We start from the raw sequence: 17,392 nt of genomic DNA, 5'->3' as shown, positions 1-17,392 counted from the left end.
GAGGCACGCAACGCTGCCACCATGGACAGTAGCACCTGGAGCCCCAGGACCACCGCAGTCACCCGGCCTGTTGAGACCCACGAGCTCATTCGCAATGCAGCCGATATCTCCGTCATCGTTATCTACTTCGTGGTAGTGATGGCCGTCGGACTGTGGGTATGCAGCGGGTCCTGGGACGCGGGTGGGGAGGGTGCGCACGGAGGAGGAGCAACGGCCTCGCTGAGCTGCAAGGGGCAGTAGGCTTAAGTGTCCGTGGAGGGGAGAGGAAATGACTTGGAAGCACTTTAGAAGCACTCAAAGGCACAGCATGAAGGGAGGAGGGCAAGCAAGGATGAGCAGAAGTGAGAAGGGTGCCCAGGGCAGCCTGCCAGGAAGGACCAAGGAGGATACCTGAGCCTGTGAGCAGAGAAGGAAGGTGGGGGTTTGAAGAGACCGCTGGAAAGTGTAAGGGGCAGGGAAGCGGCTGCTTAGAGCTACAGGGAGGGCTCTGGGGCTTGGGAGATGAGCCTCTAGCAGGTGGCTACTGTCCTACTTTTTAGTCATCCAGTTTCAGATGGGAAAGAAACTGTGGAGTGGGAAAGCCACAGCCTCTGCCAGCCCCAGAGATGGGGATGCTGAGGTGGCAGACAGCGGGATGCTGACCCATGCCCCCCTCCTAGGAGAGACTAACCCAGAGGCCTTGTGCATGAGGATCCCAGGGGCTGGAGCAAGTTAGAGATGAGAAAGATGGGTGGAAAAGGAGGAGGAGAAGGAGGAGGAAGACCTGGGGGTGACCTGGCACTGGGGAGAGGGAAGTGTGTGTCTCCTTTTGGGACTCTGGGGACACAACAAACCAGAGAAACTTGTTCTCAGCCACCTGGAACATGGACATTTCACTTATGACAGACTGTGGCACGCCCAACAACTAGAGGAGGAGATGTTTTAAAAGTGTGCAGGACCGACTGTGGTGGCTCACTCCTGTAATCCTAGCATTCTGAGAGGCCAAGGTGGGAGGATTACTTGAGTCCGGAAGTTTGAGATCAGCCTGGGCAGCATGGTGAGACTCTGTCTCTACAAAAAATTAAAAAATTATAAAAAATATATAAAAAGTTTGCAGATGTTCCAGCCACACTCGTGATTGTTATGGAGGTGGAGGTGATAAGCCCAGGGAGGCTGCTGTACTAGCTGGTGATTGTGTTGAACTCTTTTGACTTAGAGGAGAGGAAGGTAGGCATGAACACTTCTGTGGACACAGAGCTTTTTCAGGGACAAAAGTGTTTGTTTGTTTTTTTCCCCCAAAGGAATTGTAGAAACTAGATGTGGCAGAATGCCTCCCAAGTGTCACATGGGGTCAGTATGGCTGACTTTTCCTCAATATTCTCAGCTTTCCAGACATAGTGGAAACTGACCAGCTAGGAGCCAGGATACTCAAGTTCACTACTGGATTTCACATGGTTCAAATCATGCAACATTGGGTACTTCCCTCAGCCGCCAGTTTACTCAACTTTAAAATAGGTACACTCTTATCTATTCTAATGACTCCCCCATGGTTGTGGTGAGGATATGCAGAGGTGAATCTGAAAGCTGTTTATGGACTCTAGGATTAAAAAAAACTACTATTGTCATTTACCTTCCATGGTATGATCTGGGCTCTGAACAATGTTTGTCCTTTTAAGTAAAATGGGCAGCAGTGGTCAGGTGAGTAGTATATTTTTACAAAAGCCACAAGACAGGGAAGGCCAGAATGTTAATCCCCATTTTACAGAAGAGGAAATTGAAGCCTCATGTGGTTGTGATTTGCCTAAGGTTACAATAGATGAAATTGTTCCTGGAACTCAGATCTCTTGACTCCTGATTTTTTATGGTACCAGGCACTCTGCCACTGTGACTGACTTCCTCCTCCCACCCCACCCCAGCTTATAAATGCTGGAGCCAAGGTGTGAGCCCATCATCTGCTGGCTATACAGTACTGCCTGTTTCCCAGACAATCTCTGATAATCTCGGTTCTCTTAACCAATCTCATTTTAGCCCTGCCAGTCCAGTAGGTGTTTATACTTTTTAAATGGTGTTGACATGTTTCAAGTATCTGTGAATCAGTATCACTTGTCCTGCTAAATGCTACTTAATAGCCTGTTTAGTATTTGTCTATGTTTAATCTTCCCCCATTAGACAGTGCCTCTGGACCCTGGTCATTTAATGCATTGGATTTCTTCCAGTTTATCCTCCTCTGTCTGCTATTAAAGTGGCAAGAGTGGCTTGATTCAGGGGTGGCCATTCTGACTCCTTCATGATCTCTGGGCTGCACAGGCAGAATAGTCCAGGCCCATTGTGTTTCTTCAACTTAGAAAAGACCCACACAGTCAATGTCCCTCTGTCACCTTCTCCATCTCTTCCAACATTATTTGGTTCTGTTTTGTCCTTTTACAACTCTGCCTCCTCCAATCATATTTTAGGCTTTGGCTTATTACTTCTTCAGAGTTAATTTCCATTTTTCTTTCACCACCTATCAGTTTGTTCTTAGGGAATTTTATATCCTTTTAAGCTGGATCTCTGACCTTATTCTTCCTGGAAGAGTTCATCAAGCTATCCTGAAATCCCCTCAAGCCAGGGGTTGTTAAACTATGGCCCATGGGCCAAATCTGTCTCACAGCCTGTTTTTGTATGGTCCATAAGCCAAGAATGGTTTTTACACTTCTCAAGGGTTGTGAAAAAGAAATAACAAGACAAAATATGAAGAATTTGCAGCAGAGACCCTGTATATTCCACAAAGCCTCAGTATTTACCATCAGGCCCTTTTTCTTTAAAGAAAAAAAATTTACTGACCCCTGTCTTATGCAGTCATTTGAACTGATAGCATCATTGAATGATTGAATTTGAATGGCCCTTGAGGGAGCCCAACCTTTCTGTTTTACAGATGAGGATCAGAGAGGGTGACCAGAAGTCATTCAGATGAATCAGTCCCAGAGCTGGGACAAGAATCAAGGTCTTATGCTGCCAAAGCCAATGCTCTTTTCACTATTCTACCGTTCCCACTCCCCAAGACACTTGCCTTTCTGGGAATACTCTCTCCATGGTCCTTACTATCATTGCATTGTTGTGACAGTGTCCTGGTGGTGCTGAATTCCTTTGCTTTTTTTTTTTTTTTTTTTTTTAAGTTGATGCTTTTCTTTAGATCATTTGACAAAATCATCTTGACTAGTTGTCAATAGCCTTCACCTGAACACTTCCAGTAGAAACTCTCCCAAGTGGCTTTATTTCCATCTCTGGACAGCTCTGACAGAGAGGATATTCCTTTTGGCTCTGGGCTCAGACCTGATGTCCAGGAACTTCTCTCATTTTGTCTGGTTGTGTCCTATGTGGGCCACACCAAGCATCATGTCTGTCCCACTTTACATTTCAGAAGACAACAGGCCACATTTGAGGCTTCTCTTCTCCAGGCCCAACATCCTCAGTTTCTTAAGTTGTTCCTCGTCTGGACAGAAGCCTAAAGTTCTTCCTTTCTGCTCAATGATATTTGTATTCTGTGGAGATAGAACCCAAGTAAACCCCAAACCAAAACATTGTGGGTCAGTAATTGTCTTTCTTTTACCCTAGCAGCTTGGAGTTGTGAGTTCATTCTCTTCTAGTTGTAGAGTGGACAGGTGAATGTAACACTGTGGTTTACAAAGTGGTGTCTGGAACTTTAAAGTTTTCCTTTGAGCATCTTGTGCTCACAGAACAATGATCTTCTGTGCACAAAGCATTATGCCCAAAGCATTATGTGAAATTAAAAATTTGTAATACGGTAACACAAAGTAAAAAAAAATTGTAATGGCTGTGAACAAGGCATAAGTGAAGTCATCTGGGTGTTCAGAGACTTTTATTTGGAGAAGGGAGGAGGCTGTAGGGAAGGAAGAGGTTTCCATGGGGGAGTGTCAGGTAGGGTTTCATGGGGGAAGTGGATTTTGAGGGGCCTTGAAGGATGAATAGGTAGGGTCTGGGCTTGCATAGATGAGGGGATGAAAATTCCAGAGAAGAAAAGACTTGGTGCACACACCTCTCTTCACCTTTTGTCCATCACCATCATCTTTCCTGAATTATTTCAGCTCCCCACTCTAGTCTCTCTGCCCTCACATTCTTCCTCTAAGTTCTTCATTTCTGAGACCAACTGGGGTTATCAATTTTCTTCAACTTCACAGTGACCTTCAGAATGGCTTTTCCTTGGTCAATTGCTACAGACCGGGTCCTTGGGAATTTTTTCTGTTTTGGCCCTTAGCTACCTTTTCTGGTTCTTAGGTCTCTTGCTATTCCCCAAAAAACTGCTACAGAGGATTTCACAGTATGTCCTATGGGAGGAAGAGCCCTGCCAGGAGTCCAGAAAGACCCAAGCCATGCTCTCCTGGGTAGTGCCCAGCACACAGGGGTGCTCAACATATCTATGTTGACTGATGGGGCACAATAATGGCCCTGCTTCCTAAAGGACTAAGTTCAATACATCATTGCAGACTGAGCACCTAGCAAAATGTTATCTGTCTCAGGCATGTTTGATGAATAAATTACAAGTGTCTAAGTGCCTGAGATGTCACCATCAGGGGTTATGCCTTTGGAATACTGATTTGGAATAGTGATGCTTTTTAGCCTCAGTGGTCACCTATGAAAATGCAGACATCGGCTGGGCATGGTGGCTCATGCCTGTAATCCCAGCACTTTCGGAGGCCGAGGCGGGCAGATCACCTGAGATCAGGAGTTCAAGATCAGCCTGGACAACATGGCAAAACCCTGTCTCTACAAAAATTAGCCAGGCATGGTGGTGTGTGCCTGTACTCCCAGCTTCTTGGGGGGCTGAGGCATGAGAATTGCTTGAACCCAGGAGGCGGAGGTTGCAGTGAGCTGAGACTGCACCACTGCACTCCAGCCTGGGCAACAGAATGAGTCTCCATGTAGAAAAAAAAAAAAAAAAAGTGCCACCCCTGACAGGGTTAAGTCACTATCAGCTACTAACATTATCAACAAGTGTCCGCTGAGAGAAATCAATAACATAGAAGAAGAGGGAAGATGGCCAGGGGCCAGGAACAGAGGCACTGACCCCATTTTCTGCTGGAGGACTGGCCCTGGGCCTGAGCTGGACCAGAAATAATCCGAAGGCTTAGAGGCAACATCCCAAGGGATCTATGGGAGGAGCTGGTCATCGTATATTGAAGATAAATGTCATTTTTCTCCTCATGAACCCTCAGTGGCTCCCTACTGTCTATGCAATAAAGTCTGCACTTTTTAGCCTGGCGTTTGAGAGTGGGTGTTCTGCCCCACTTCTCACCATTCTCTCCATTCAAATGCCTCAGCCAGGCTCACCAGGTAACACTGTTGGCCATTCTCTCCTTCTCCACGCTGGGTGAGGTTCCACCTCTAGATCTGCTGTTCCTGGAATCTTACCACATTCCTCCCTCTTCTCTAATAAAATTCCACTCTTTCTTCAATCAAGATTTGCTGAAATACTGCTCTCTCTGTAAGCCTTTTCTGGCTCCCTGGTCTGACAGAGTTCTCTCCTTCCTCTATACTAACACAATAGTCATGATATATTGGCTGGGTGCAGTGGCTCACTCCTGTAATCTCAGCACTTTGGGAGGCCGAGGCGGGCAGATCACTTGAGGTCAGGAGTTCGAGACCAGCCTGGCCAATAGGGTGAAACCCATCTCTACTAAAAATACAAAAATTAGCTGGGCGTGGTAGCACACGCCTGTAGTCCCAGCTACTCAGGAGGCTGAGGCATGAGAATTGCTTGAACCCAGGAGGCAGAGGTTGCAGTGAGCCAAGATCGTGCCACTGCATTCCAGCCTGGGTGACCGAGTGAGACTCTGTCTAAAATATATATATATATATATATTTAATCATTATATATATATATATACATATATATATATATATATATATATGATGATTCCAGCAACCTGCTACCTACACCCTCAGAGAGGAAAGACTTGAATTTGTCTGGTCTTTTATTTACTATTTAGTACAAATGCCTTGCATTCTTAGAGCATTTTTTCACTTTTCTGGTAACAAAGATATAATTCACATCCCATATGGTACTTTTTAAAAGTATACTTCTTTTTCTTTTTTTTTGAGATGGATGTTGCTATGTTGCCCAGGCAGGTCTTGAATTCCTGGGCTCAAATGATTCTCCCACCTCAGCCTCCTGAGTAGCTGGGATTATAGGCACATGCCACCGTGTGGCTGTAATCCCAGCTACTCAGGAGGCTCAAATAAATATAGCATTCATTAGGCACCTCAATATGCTTGTAAGAAAGGCATAAAAAGTTCCATTCCTGCCGTTTAACAGACAAGCAAGCAGATCCAGGTGGAGTGACTTGCTGGAAGCGATACTGGAAGCTAATTTCGCACTAGCTCTAGAGTAAGCTGTATGTATCTTCTGAGCTTCAGTTTCCTTGTCTGTCAAATGTAGGTTCCTGGCTCCTTCATCTAAATCTTTTGAGGCTGCAGGGGAAGAAGGAATATGAAAGTGTTTCAGAAAGTGGAGTGGGTAGAAGAAGGTGCACGTATGGGGAGGTATGTCCTTTTGGTTGGCAAGGCCACTCTTCTAGTTTTCGATTACATTTTTGACCCTTTCCTCCTCAGGCTATGTTTTCCACCAATCGTGGGACTGTTGGAGGCTTCTTCCTGGCAGGCCGAAGTATGGTGTGGTGGCCGGTAAGTTTTCTCTGAAATGCCATTTGCATAACTGCTTAACTGATACTCCCTTTAGGAACTCATTTTCTTCTTGGCTTTGGGTGGTGGTGATTCTAGGATTCAGGGATCCCAATCAGATACTTGACAGTGAGTCTCATGCTCATCGGGTCTCCTGGGCACCCTTGATCTCTTGCAGTAAGGGAATAGCCTTTAAATAAATCACCCTTAGAGTCCTTCGATAAAATACAAAGTTGGTTCAAAGCCGGTCATCGGTCCATAAATCCATAACCAGAATATCAGTTCTCAAATGTGCTGGCCCAAGGAACATATCACAGGGGTCAGAGGCTCTCCACTGCTGACATCTCACTTGCCCTTTGCCCCTCCATCTGCCTTTATCCCAGTAGCTTTCTGCCATAGGAAGAGTGGGCAGCAGAGAAGCTTCTGGAAGAAGGAACAACTTGTATTGACCTGGGTTGATATACCTGAGACAGAGAGGGTTTGGGTTGTCACCCACAAGAAAAATAGGAGAAAATCAGAGCTCATAAAGTCTGAAAACATATTGGATAGAGGAGACACTGTTTTTGGGCATTCCTGGGGTTTAGGAGGCTTTGAAAGGAGTGGTTATGACTTGAAACAGGTGAAGATTCAGAAACTCTGGAAACACATTCCATTCCTGAAAACTGAATGAGGCCCAGAGAGAAAAACAGTTTGTGTGTTGGCTTGAGGATAGAAGCAAGGGACAATCAGAGGGAAGGAGCAAGGACTCCAGGATTGAAATTACAAGAAGAGTCAGCTTACATAGGGATCCGGGCTGGGAGGTCCCCGGAAGCCTGAGTCATGCTTGAGGCAAGCCAAGGCAACTCATCTGAGTAACATGAAACCATGAAACTGTACCTTACGTAATTGTGGGCTGGTTGGTGGCCCAGGATTCCCTTTTTATGTGGCACTAGGGTTTGCCACGTTTCACTCACAGCTGTCTGTGTGGAGATGCGAGGGTAGGAAAGCTGTGAAGCTCAGGGGCTGAGCTTTGAAGGGGAATTCCCCACTCTTTGGATATTGGCAGCAGAAATTACACAGAGAAGTGAGGCCCCAGGTACACAGCCCCGTGAGAGACTCTTGTTTTGGAAGATAGTTTGATCACACCTACCAGGACTACTGGCAGAGCCAGCTCCATGGGAGCAGCTCCCTTAGATTTAGAAAGAAGTATTCCAAAGGGCAGGGAGTGGGAACTGCACAAGAAGCCACAGGATTTGGCTTGTTCCAGCTTTGGGCAAGCCATTAATTGCCCAATTAATGGGCAATTCATTAATCTCTGAGTCTCTGGAGTCTCCTCTATAATGTGGAGCTGATCAGATAAGGAATCTCAAAGGCTCTTCCAGGACTAAAATTCTAAGTTTCAGCTAGGCATGGTGACTCACACCTGCAATCTAGGCATTTTGGGAGGCAGAAGTGAGAGAATTGCTTGAGCCCAGCAGTTCAAGACCAGCCTGGGCAACATAGCAAGATCTTATCTCTACAGAAAAATTAAAAAATAGCTGGGCGTGGTGGTGTGCACCTGTAGTCCTAGCTGCTTGGAAGGCTGAAGTGGGAGGATCGCTTGATCTGGGAAGGTCAAGGCTACAGTGAGCCATGATTGCATTACTGCCTTCCAGCCTGGGGGACAGAGTGAGACCCTGTTTCAAACAACAACAACAACAACAAAAACCCAAAAAACAAAAACAACAACAACAACAAAAATCCCAAACCCAACAACAACAGAACGACAACAAAATAGTTGACAAACTTTTTCTGTAAAAGACCAGATAGTAAATATTTTTGGCTTTGCTGCTATGCAATCTCCGTCACAACTACTCCACTCTGCTGTTGTAACATAAAAACATCCGAGGAAAATGGATGAATGAATGGATGTGGCTGACTTTATTTGCAAAAATAGGTGGAGGGCCAGATTTGTTGTTTTGAGGACACACACACACACAGTCTCAGAACAGAGCCTGGCACACATTAAACCCTCAGGTTTAGCTCTTATTCTTCTTTGCAATTGAAACCCTATTGAAGGACTGTCATATCACTTATCTGATTGAATCCTCAATGATCTAGTGAGGTAAGTAGAGTGAAGATGATGATTAATCCCATGGGTTGCCCACGTTTACACAAGATAATGACAGAGCTAAGACTTCCTCTGATCTTCTGGTTATTCAGGTCTCTTTCTCCTTGTCTTTTGAGATCGAAATTTATGAGGCCAATTGGTGTGGCCTAAAGATTGGTCTGAAAACCAAGAAATTATTTCATTTGGGGCCGACCAGAGACCCTGATGAAAATTTTCCCTGAAGAAAGAGGACAGGTTCTCAAACTTTTCAAGTCCTCTTGGGTAAAATATGTCTGATTTTATCTTTATATTTCTAAAATCTAATGATCAGTTCAAAGTCCAGCCACTTATGATGTCACCAGGGGAGCCAAAGGGTGTCTTAGAAAAACCTGGTAGTCCCAATACATGGGTGGGGAGTTCATGAATTGGAGAGGAAGAGAGGGAACCAGGCAACTGGACATGGGAGAGGCAGGGATGCACTCCAGGAAGAAGTGAGAAGGAAAGATAAGTACTTGACTCTTCATAAGCCTGGGGGAAGAAATTCCTGCCTCTTCTGGCCCAGGTCCATTTGGCCCTCTCTTCTTGCTCTACTTGCTTTTTACCTGCATGTGCTCTTATTTATCCCAGTGCCCTGTGATGAGAGCTGGGCCTATGCTTTTCTTAATTTTTTTTAGGCCTCACAACACCAAGGCCTTGCACTGCAAGAAGGCACTTGACAAATATGGGCTGAATTAAAGAGAAAAGAAGGAGAAGAGGGACATGACCCCAAACCCTCATGCTGGTCCCCCTTGGTGGTGTCACCTGAGACCTGAGTCTATATTCTGGCCTCTGGTGCAGGGGCCACACAGTATAGACAGTGGTAAGAATTCAGGAGGTTAGGAGGGTGCAGGGTCTAAGTCAAAGCCTCCCTCCAGCAGTGCTCCAAATTTCTGTTTTTATGCACAGAGAAAAATTGTTGTTGTTTAGGCTCATGGCAGTAAAACTGGAAAAGCAAGTCCTAATCAGAGTTCCCAATTTCAGCCCACATTGGACTCCTTGGTAAAGTTCGGTGTGGTTATGTTTCCTCACTCTCAGGCCATCTGTTTTCTCAGTTTGAGTCGAGGTTTTGCAAAACTTGGCAGTTCCCCATTGGTATATTTTGGGTGGGAGCTTTTGGGTTATCAGAGCAGTGTCTGCTTTGCTCTCTCTTCTTCCTCCTCCTTATTTTTCCTCCCTTTTCTTCTCTTCCTATTACTCATTCTCCTTTTCCTATTCCTCCACCTTCTCTTCCTCCTTTTTATTCTCCTCTTCCTTCTCATTCTTTCCCTCCTTCCCTTTCTTCCTTCTCTTTCCCCTCTCTCTTCTCTTTTCCTCTTTCTCCCCCCTTCATCCTTCTCTCCCTTTTTTTGGTGGAACTACTTCCCTCCCATTCTTCATGGCTTAGTCTCTCCTCTGAGGAGCTTCCTGATTAATACACAGCCACTCACCACTCCATGTATTCTTGGTGTTTCTAGGCATCAATTGATTGATGTGTAACCAAGTCCCTGCCATCTAGTTAGTACCTAAGCACCTGGCTTCTCCTTTCTCATTGGCTGCCTTCTGAGAATTTTCTAACAGATTAGTGCTTCTGTAGACAGAGAAAAAAATTACTTTTTTTTGTAATCCGTATTTCTGGTTGGTAGAAGTCAGAAGAGGCAGAAATGTGGTGAAACTGTCAGTTAAAATGAATTCGTTGTATTATTCATATTAGAAATATCTGGGATTAAATTAGTTAATACATGTCAATCTCTTAGGACACTATATAGTTAATGCTGTCCGAGGGATGCCTATCATGATTATCATCATTATAATTGTTTCTCGGCTGGGTGCGGTGGCTCATGCCAGTAATCCCAGCACTTTGGCAGGCCGAGGCAGGCAGATTGCCTGGATTGGGAGTTCGAGACCAGCCTGGCCAACATGATGAAACCCGTCTCTACTAAAATTACAAAAATTAGCTGGGCATGGTGGCAGGTGCCTGTAATCCTAGCTACTTGGGAGGCTGAGGTAGGAGAATCGCTTGAACCCGGGAGATGGAGGTTGCAGTGAGCTGAGATCGCACCATTGCACTCCAGCTTGGGCAACAGAGCAAGATTCCATCTAAAAAAAATAAAATGAAATAGTAATTGTTTCTCACCTCCAGCTTCTCCTCCTTAAGCTGTGAATTGAGTCATTCATCTATTTATGTAGTATTATTTTCTCATTCCACAATTGCATGTTGATACCTACTATGTGTCAGATGCTATGTAGGTGCTGGTATATATCCGTGTGCATATGTGTGTGTATGTCCCTCACATTCTTACAAAATATATGTAAAATTATCAATAATAGTTAAGTGCTCAGAAGAAAGTGTATTTGAGTCAAGGGTGAGGTTCAGTGGGAGGGAGAAGGGTCTTCATTATTCAACACAGGCTGAAAGAGGGCCTTTCTGAGGATTGAGCGTTCAGGTTGAGCCTTGAATGATCAGAAGGAGCCAGCCATGTGAAGATTCTGGGATGAGTAACCCAAGTGGAAGGAACAGAATGGCCAAAGGGCCTGATGTAGGAAGAAGCTTGGGATATTTGAAAAACTGAAAGGGGGCCAGTGTGGGGTACAGATGGTATATATATTTATTTATTTGAGACAGGGTCTCACTCTGTCGCCCAGTCTGGAGTGCGGTGGTGCAATCTTGGCTCACTGCAACCTCCACCTTCCAGGTTCAAGCAATTCTCCTGCCTCAGCCTCCCTAGTAGCTAGGATTATAGGCTTGTGCTACCAAGCCTGGCTAATTTTTTGTACTTTTAGTAGAAACGGGGTTTCACTATGTTGGCCAGGCTGGTCTTGAACTCCTGGCCTCATGTGATCTGCCCACCTTGGCCTCCCAAAGTGCTGGAATTACAGGTGTGAGCCACTGCACCCGGCCAAGATGGTATATTTAGATCAGGTGCTTTGAGTGAGTGACCCTGAATTGCTGATGATTCCAAAGATGGGCTCATCTCGATGAGAGGATGGATTGGTCTACAGCCTCCTTAACCTCTAAATGCCAATGGAAGACCTCACCTGCCTTTTGTGTCAAAAACTGGTGGGAAAATATCAGTGGTTTCCTGATTTCTTGCCCCTTTGTTTCTTTGGGCAAGGAGAGAAGTTCATGAAGGTAATGAGTGAAAGAGGACCATTGTCCATGGGAATAGGAGTTGGCCGAGTAAATAGAGACTGTGATGACTCTGGAGGAAAGCCCATGCCTAAATATTTACTAGAGTTTCAGAAATAAAATATTCTGAATATAGGAGCTCCATCTGATTTTCTGTCCCAATCCAGGAAGTGTGATCCTTGAGATGGCAATGGTCCAAGGTTAAATCTTTTCAAACTTCTTCTGTGAAAAGAAGGCTTACTAAGAGAGACACTAATCATGATTGAAGACAAGTTCCTGAGAAGGTGAAGAAGGAATATGAAAACATGACACAGATGAGCACATGCCATTCCTGAGTTTACGGTGGGATGGGTAGGAGATTCTCACCCCACTGTGCCCCCTCAGGGACATTCAGAAGGGAATGTCCCAGGAAAAACCACAAAGTCAGTGTGTGCCACAGCCTCTCCCTGTGCCCCTGGGACTTGAGTCACCTTTGGCTATAAGACTTTGGGCAAGTCACTTCAATCTTCTGATCCTTATTCTCATCTGTAAATGAAGATCAGAATAATACCAACCTCACAGGACTGTAGTGGGCATTAAATAAGAAAAAGCAAATGAAATACATGGTCCAACCCTTGGCCCAAAGGTGGTGCTGTAAAAGTTAGCATTCTCCTCTCCCTTTCTTATTCTCCCAGGATGGGGCTCTCAAACTGTGGTACCCAGACCAGCAGCATCAGCAAGACCTGCACTCTTGTTAGAAATGCAAAATTTCTAGCCTCAAACCAGACCTACTGAATCACAAACGCTAGGAAATGGGGCCCGGTAATCTGCGTGTTTTTTGTTGTTGTTTGTTTGTTTGTTTTTTGAGACACAGTCTTGCTCTGTGGGAGTGCAGTGACGTGATCATAGCTCGCTATAGCCTTGATCTCCTGGGCTCAAACGATCCTCCCACCTTAGCTTCCTGAGTACCTGGGACTACAGGTGCGTGCCACCACGCCTGGCTAATTTTTTATTTTTAGCAGAGGTGAGGTCTCGCTATGTTGTGCAGCCTGGTCTCGAACTCCCGAGCTCAAGCAGTCTTCCCCCTTTGGCCTCCCAAAGTGCTGGGACTACAGGTCTGAGCCACCATGCCTGACCACTCTGTGTTTTAATAAGTCCTCCAGGTGATTCTGATTAGGGTTGCCAGATTTAGCAAATAAAAATACAGGATGCCCAGTTAAATCTGAATTTCAGGCAAACAATACATACTTTTCTGTCTTTTTATTATTATTATTATTTTTAGCATAAGTATGTCCCATGCAATATTTGGGACATACTTACACTACAAATGTATAATGAATATTATCTGTGAATCTGCATATTCAAGATAGGCAGACTTAACTGTATATCTTGTATTCTGATTATGTTAAAGTTTAAGGACCACTATTGGAGGATATCCCAATGGAGGAGTCCAGCATAGCCTAGAGAAGGCATGGGGAAGAGGCCCTGGGATCTCCCGATATCCCTTAAAGAGAAGGACAAAGGCAAGGAACAGGAAGCCATCTCCAGAATTCTGGACATTCTGGGTCTTAGATGGTTCATTAACAAAGAAAAAGGTTTCCTGAAATTAGCTGAGTGCATTTTCCATTTGGGCTATGATGACCTTGTTTCCTCAAGGAGAAAATGATGACTCTGTTTCTTTCAGGAAATTCAGGGTGATCTATAAAAACATGGGCTGTGTAGAAGCATCAATATTTCTTCAGAATAGCATGTCTTTGTGGAGCAAAACTTTCTTAAATTTTGTCACATCATTAAAGTCCAGTAACACCCTTTAGTGTAGGCCAAAAAAGATTCTTATCCTTGGTTTACAGTGGAAGAGACTGAGGCTAAAAGCAGTAAAGTGACTGCCTCAAGGTCACATAGTTTGCTATGATGGAACCAAGATTAGAGCCAGGTTGGAAGGTTCACAGTGTGCTTTGAAGGAGGGGAGGAAAAGGATGTCCATGCCATTTAATTGTACTTTCAAGTATGACTATTGGTACAGGATCCTTTTTAAAAATCCCCTGGCTGCCTCTGATTGTGAAGCCAGTTGTCCATTGCCCTGGGCAATTCTTTTCATTGTTTTTTGAGATATGATCTCACTCTGTTGCCCAAGCTGGAGTGCAGTGGCGTGATCACAGCTCATCAAAGCCTAGACCTCTTGGGCTCAAAGGATCCTCCTACCTCAGCCTCCCGAGTAGCTGGGACTATAGACAGTGCCACTGCACCCAGTTAATTTTTTATTTTTTTGTAGAAATGGGGTCTCACTATGTTGCCCAGGCAGGTCTCAAACTCCTAGATTCAAGTGATCCTCCTGCCATGGCCTCCCAAGGTGCTGGCATTACAGGCATAAGCTACTGCACCCAGTCCCCAGGACAATTCTTGATGCTTGGATTTGTGATCCTGAGTGTGCACATACTGCCTTACTGTCCTTAGGGTGTGAAAGTAAGGATAAAATTAATGTGTAAACGTGAATCACTTTCTTCCTCTGGGCTACAATTTTATTTTCACTGGAAAATAACAAGGTCAGCTGTAATCATTTCCAAGGTAATTCCAGCTCTAGCATCACATGAGCTGGGTTAAGATGTCAATTTTCTATTTCCAGGCACACAAAACATAACTGTAGTTAGCACTCAGTGACATTTTCACGTCTTTTTCTACATCCCCCCAAAAAACACATAACTTACATGCCTACTTTGCTTTCAGTCCTCAGGCTCTGCTAGTGAATCTGAGACAGCTCTGGAATTGTTGTTCCTTATTCTTAAAGATTTTAAAGGATTGCGTTCTGATTATAAAATTATACAAACCCCTTGTGAAAAAACTGGAAAAGTATTTTAAAAATGCACTCATTGTTTTGTCTTCCCAAGATAATCATTGTTAAATTTGGATATATTTATGTATACACAGGTACACACACACACACACACACACACACACACACCTACGCATATATTTAAACATTTTGGGGCTCCTATGGTATATAGGTTTGTATCTCCTCATGTCATAACAAATTCTTCAAAGCTATAATTTTAATGGCTGCACAATATTCCATCATATGGCTGGGTGCAGTGGCTCATGCCTATAATCCTAGCACTTTGGGAAGCCAAGCTGGGAGGAAAGCTTGAGGTCAGGAGTTCGAGACCAGCCTAGTCAATATAGCGAGATCCCATCTCTACAAAAATTTTTTTTAAATTCCATCATAAATATGAACTTGAATTTATCCAATTGTTTTTCTATTGTTGGGCTCTTACGTGGTTTCCAACATTCCTCTGTTGTAAGTGACATAGCAATGAACATACTGATGAAATCCTTATATCTAAGTCTTTGTCTGCATCTCTGATAATTTGCTTAAAACCGAGTCCTAAAAATAGGGTCATATAAGTGGAAAGAGAGAAACTTTTAAATGATTTTAATGTGCACCAACCAACAACTTTCCAGAAAAATGGTATTAATTTACATCTCTACCAGAAATATGTGGGAGAGCCTATTTACTTGCCAACACCAAGTATTTAACATTAAAAAAAGCCTATTTGATGGACTAACCTATAAGGTCAGTTCCCCTTATGGTCTTGTTCTTATGAACACTGAGCTTATGGGTTGCCAGACAGACATTTCACAGAGCCACTTCATAGTCTTCAGTATACCCTGCTGTTCTTATGGGCCCTGGGTAGGCCTGGCAGGCTAGGTTTATTGCCTCTTCTTCAGGAGAGAGTAGTCCTTGGCATGTCCCTGAGAAGAGTCTTGACTCCATGCCCCAGTGGGAACAAATGCAACTCTCAGACATTTGGTTGCTATGGTTTCTGTTGTTTCCCCAAGTGGAACATTCAAGGATTCGATATCACTTACTCACTGGGCAGACCTTTACTGAGTCCTTGCCATGTGCAAAGAATGTCCTCTGTTAAGTAGAAGCAGGACTGGATTGCAGAGAGCCTGGAGTGCCTGAAATTCCTCTTCTGAATTTCATGCCACAGCTGAGAGGCAGAAGTTACAGTGAGCCGAGATCATGCCACTGCACTCCTGCCTGGGTGACAGAACAAGACTCTGTCTCAAAAGTGGGCTCTTTGAAGGCTAGAAGGTATTTGGGGCAGCAGACCTGTGTGGAAGCAGTTATCAAAGTGGGGATGTGACACACACCAGGAGAGAGGAACAGACAACACGTGAGGTAAGAGATTGGAGGGTGGAGATCGGCTCTGGATGGTGTCAGTGGAGAGGTGGGACTGGGCTTTATTTTGCAGATGAGGGAAGTGTTTTTTTTTTTTTTTTTTTTTTGAGACGGAGTCTCGCTCTGTTGCCCAGGCTGGAGTGCAGTGGCGCAATCTCGGCTCACTGCAAGCTCTGCCTCCCAGGTTCACGCCATTCTCCTGCCTCAGCCTCTCCGAGTAGCTGGGACTACAGGCGCCCGCCACCACGCCTGGCTAATTTTTTTGTATTTTTAGTAGAGACGGGGTTCCACCGTGGTCTCGATCTCCTGACCTTGTGATCCGCCCGCCTCGGCCTCCCAAAGTGCTGGGATTACAAGCGTGAGCCACCGCGCCCGGCCAGAAGTGTTTTTATAGATAGAGCTTGATGAAGAGGGCATTCCAGGAAAAGGAAAATGTTATAAACAAAAGCAGGAGGCAGGAAAGCACAGAGCACATCTTCGAAATTGAGCCAGTGTGGTTTTGCCAGAGTGGAGGGGACATGGCAGGGCATGGCAGGGCTGCTGAGATTGGAGAAGGTGGGACTGACTTTATTGCAGAGAGCCTGGAGTGCCTGTAATTCCTCTTCTGAATTTCATGCCACAGCTGAGAGGTTGAAAAGTGCTCTCTGGTCAACAACTTTTGTTGTCTGTGGTGGTTGAGATCACCTCTGAGAACTCTCACAATCCCATCTCTTGAGGAGATAAATTGTTTGTGGAATGATTTCCCACCAAGCTTTTGAGTGGCTTCAGTGGATTTCCAGTCGAAATATCTTTGCTTTCATAACTTTGCTGCGGCCTGATGGTATCCTGGAAGTCTTGATTCTACCAAGCCTTCCAGTTCTGGGGTCTCCCGGGTGAGATCAGTCAAAGTTTCTTTCACTCCATGTTCTATATGTTGGCATGTGGTTGAAGTGAAAATGCCGCCCACTGGGCAGCACAGATGCCATGGTAACATATATATATATATATACACACACACACACACACACACATATATATTTTTTAAAGTGGTACAACTTTTTAATTTAATTTAATTTTATTATTATTATACTTAAAGTTTTAGGGTACATGTGCACAATGTGCAGGTTTGTTACATATGTATCCATGTGCCATGTTGGTGTGCTGCACCCATTAACTCGTCATTTAGCATTAGGTATATCCCCTAATGCTGTCCCTCCCCCCTCCCCCCCCTTTTTTTTTAAGAGATGGAGCTTTGCTCTTGTTGCCCAGGCTGGAGTCCAATGGCGAGATCTCAGCTCACTGCAACCTCTGCCTCCCAGGCTCAAGAGATTCTCCTGCCTCAGCCTCCCGAGTAGCTGGGATTATGGGCACCTACCACCACATC

At 44.8% G+C, this 17,392-nt stretch overlaps 1 protein-coding gene across 3 annotated transcripts in view; it reads left to right on the top strand.

Annotated features, from left to right (window-relative positions):
- Positions 1-17,392, top strand: part of SLC5A1 (solute carrier family 5 member 1) — a 70,884-nt gene continuing 53,492 nt past the window's right edge. Inside the window, exons 1-2 of one of the 3 annotated variants that reach the window (XM_055251557.2) lie at positions 1-156; positions 6,589-6,660. In XM_055251557.2, the coding sequence (XP_055107532.1) occupies positions 22-156; positions 6,589-6,660 (207 nt within the window). In that variant the 5' untranslated portion in view covers positions 1-21. Of the gene's footprint in view, positions 157-6,588; positions 6,661-15,944; positions 16,030-17,392 lie in introns of those variants that run through there. The other 2 variants (XM_063623577.1, XM_055251558.2) reach the window with 2 other exon arrangements.

Source organism: Symphalangus syndactylus, chromosome 18 (assembly GCF_028878055.3).
Source record: "Symphalangus syndactylus isolate Jambi chromosome 18, NHGRI_mSymSyn1-v2.1_pri, whole genome shotgun sequence".
In the NCBI taxonomy this organism is placed as follows: domain Eukaryota; kingdom Metazoa; phylum Chordata; class Mammalia; order Primates; family Hylobatidae; genus Symphalangus; species Symphalangus syndactylus.
The sequence above is the reverse complement of the archived record's forward strand: the minus strand, read 5'-3'. Positions and strand labels throughout refer to the sequence as shown.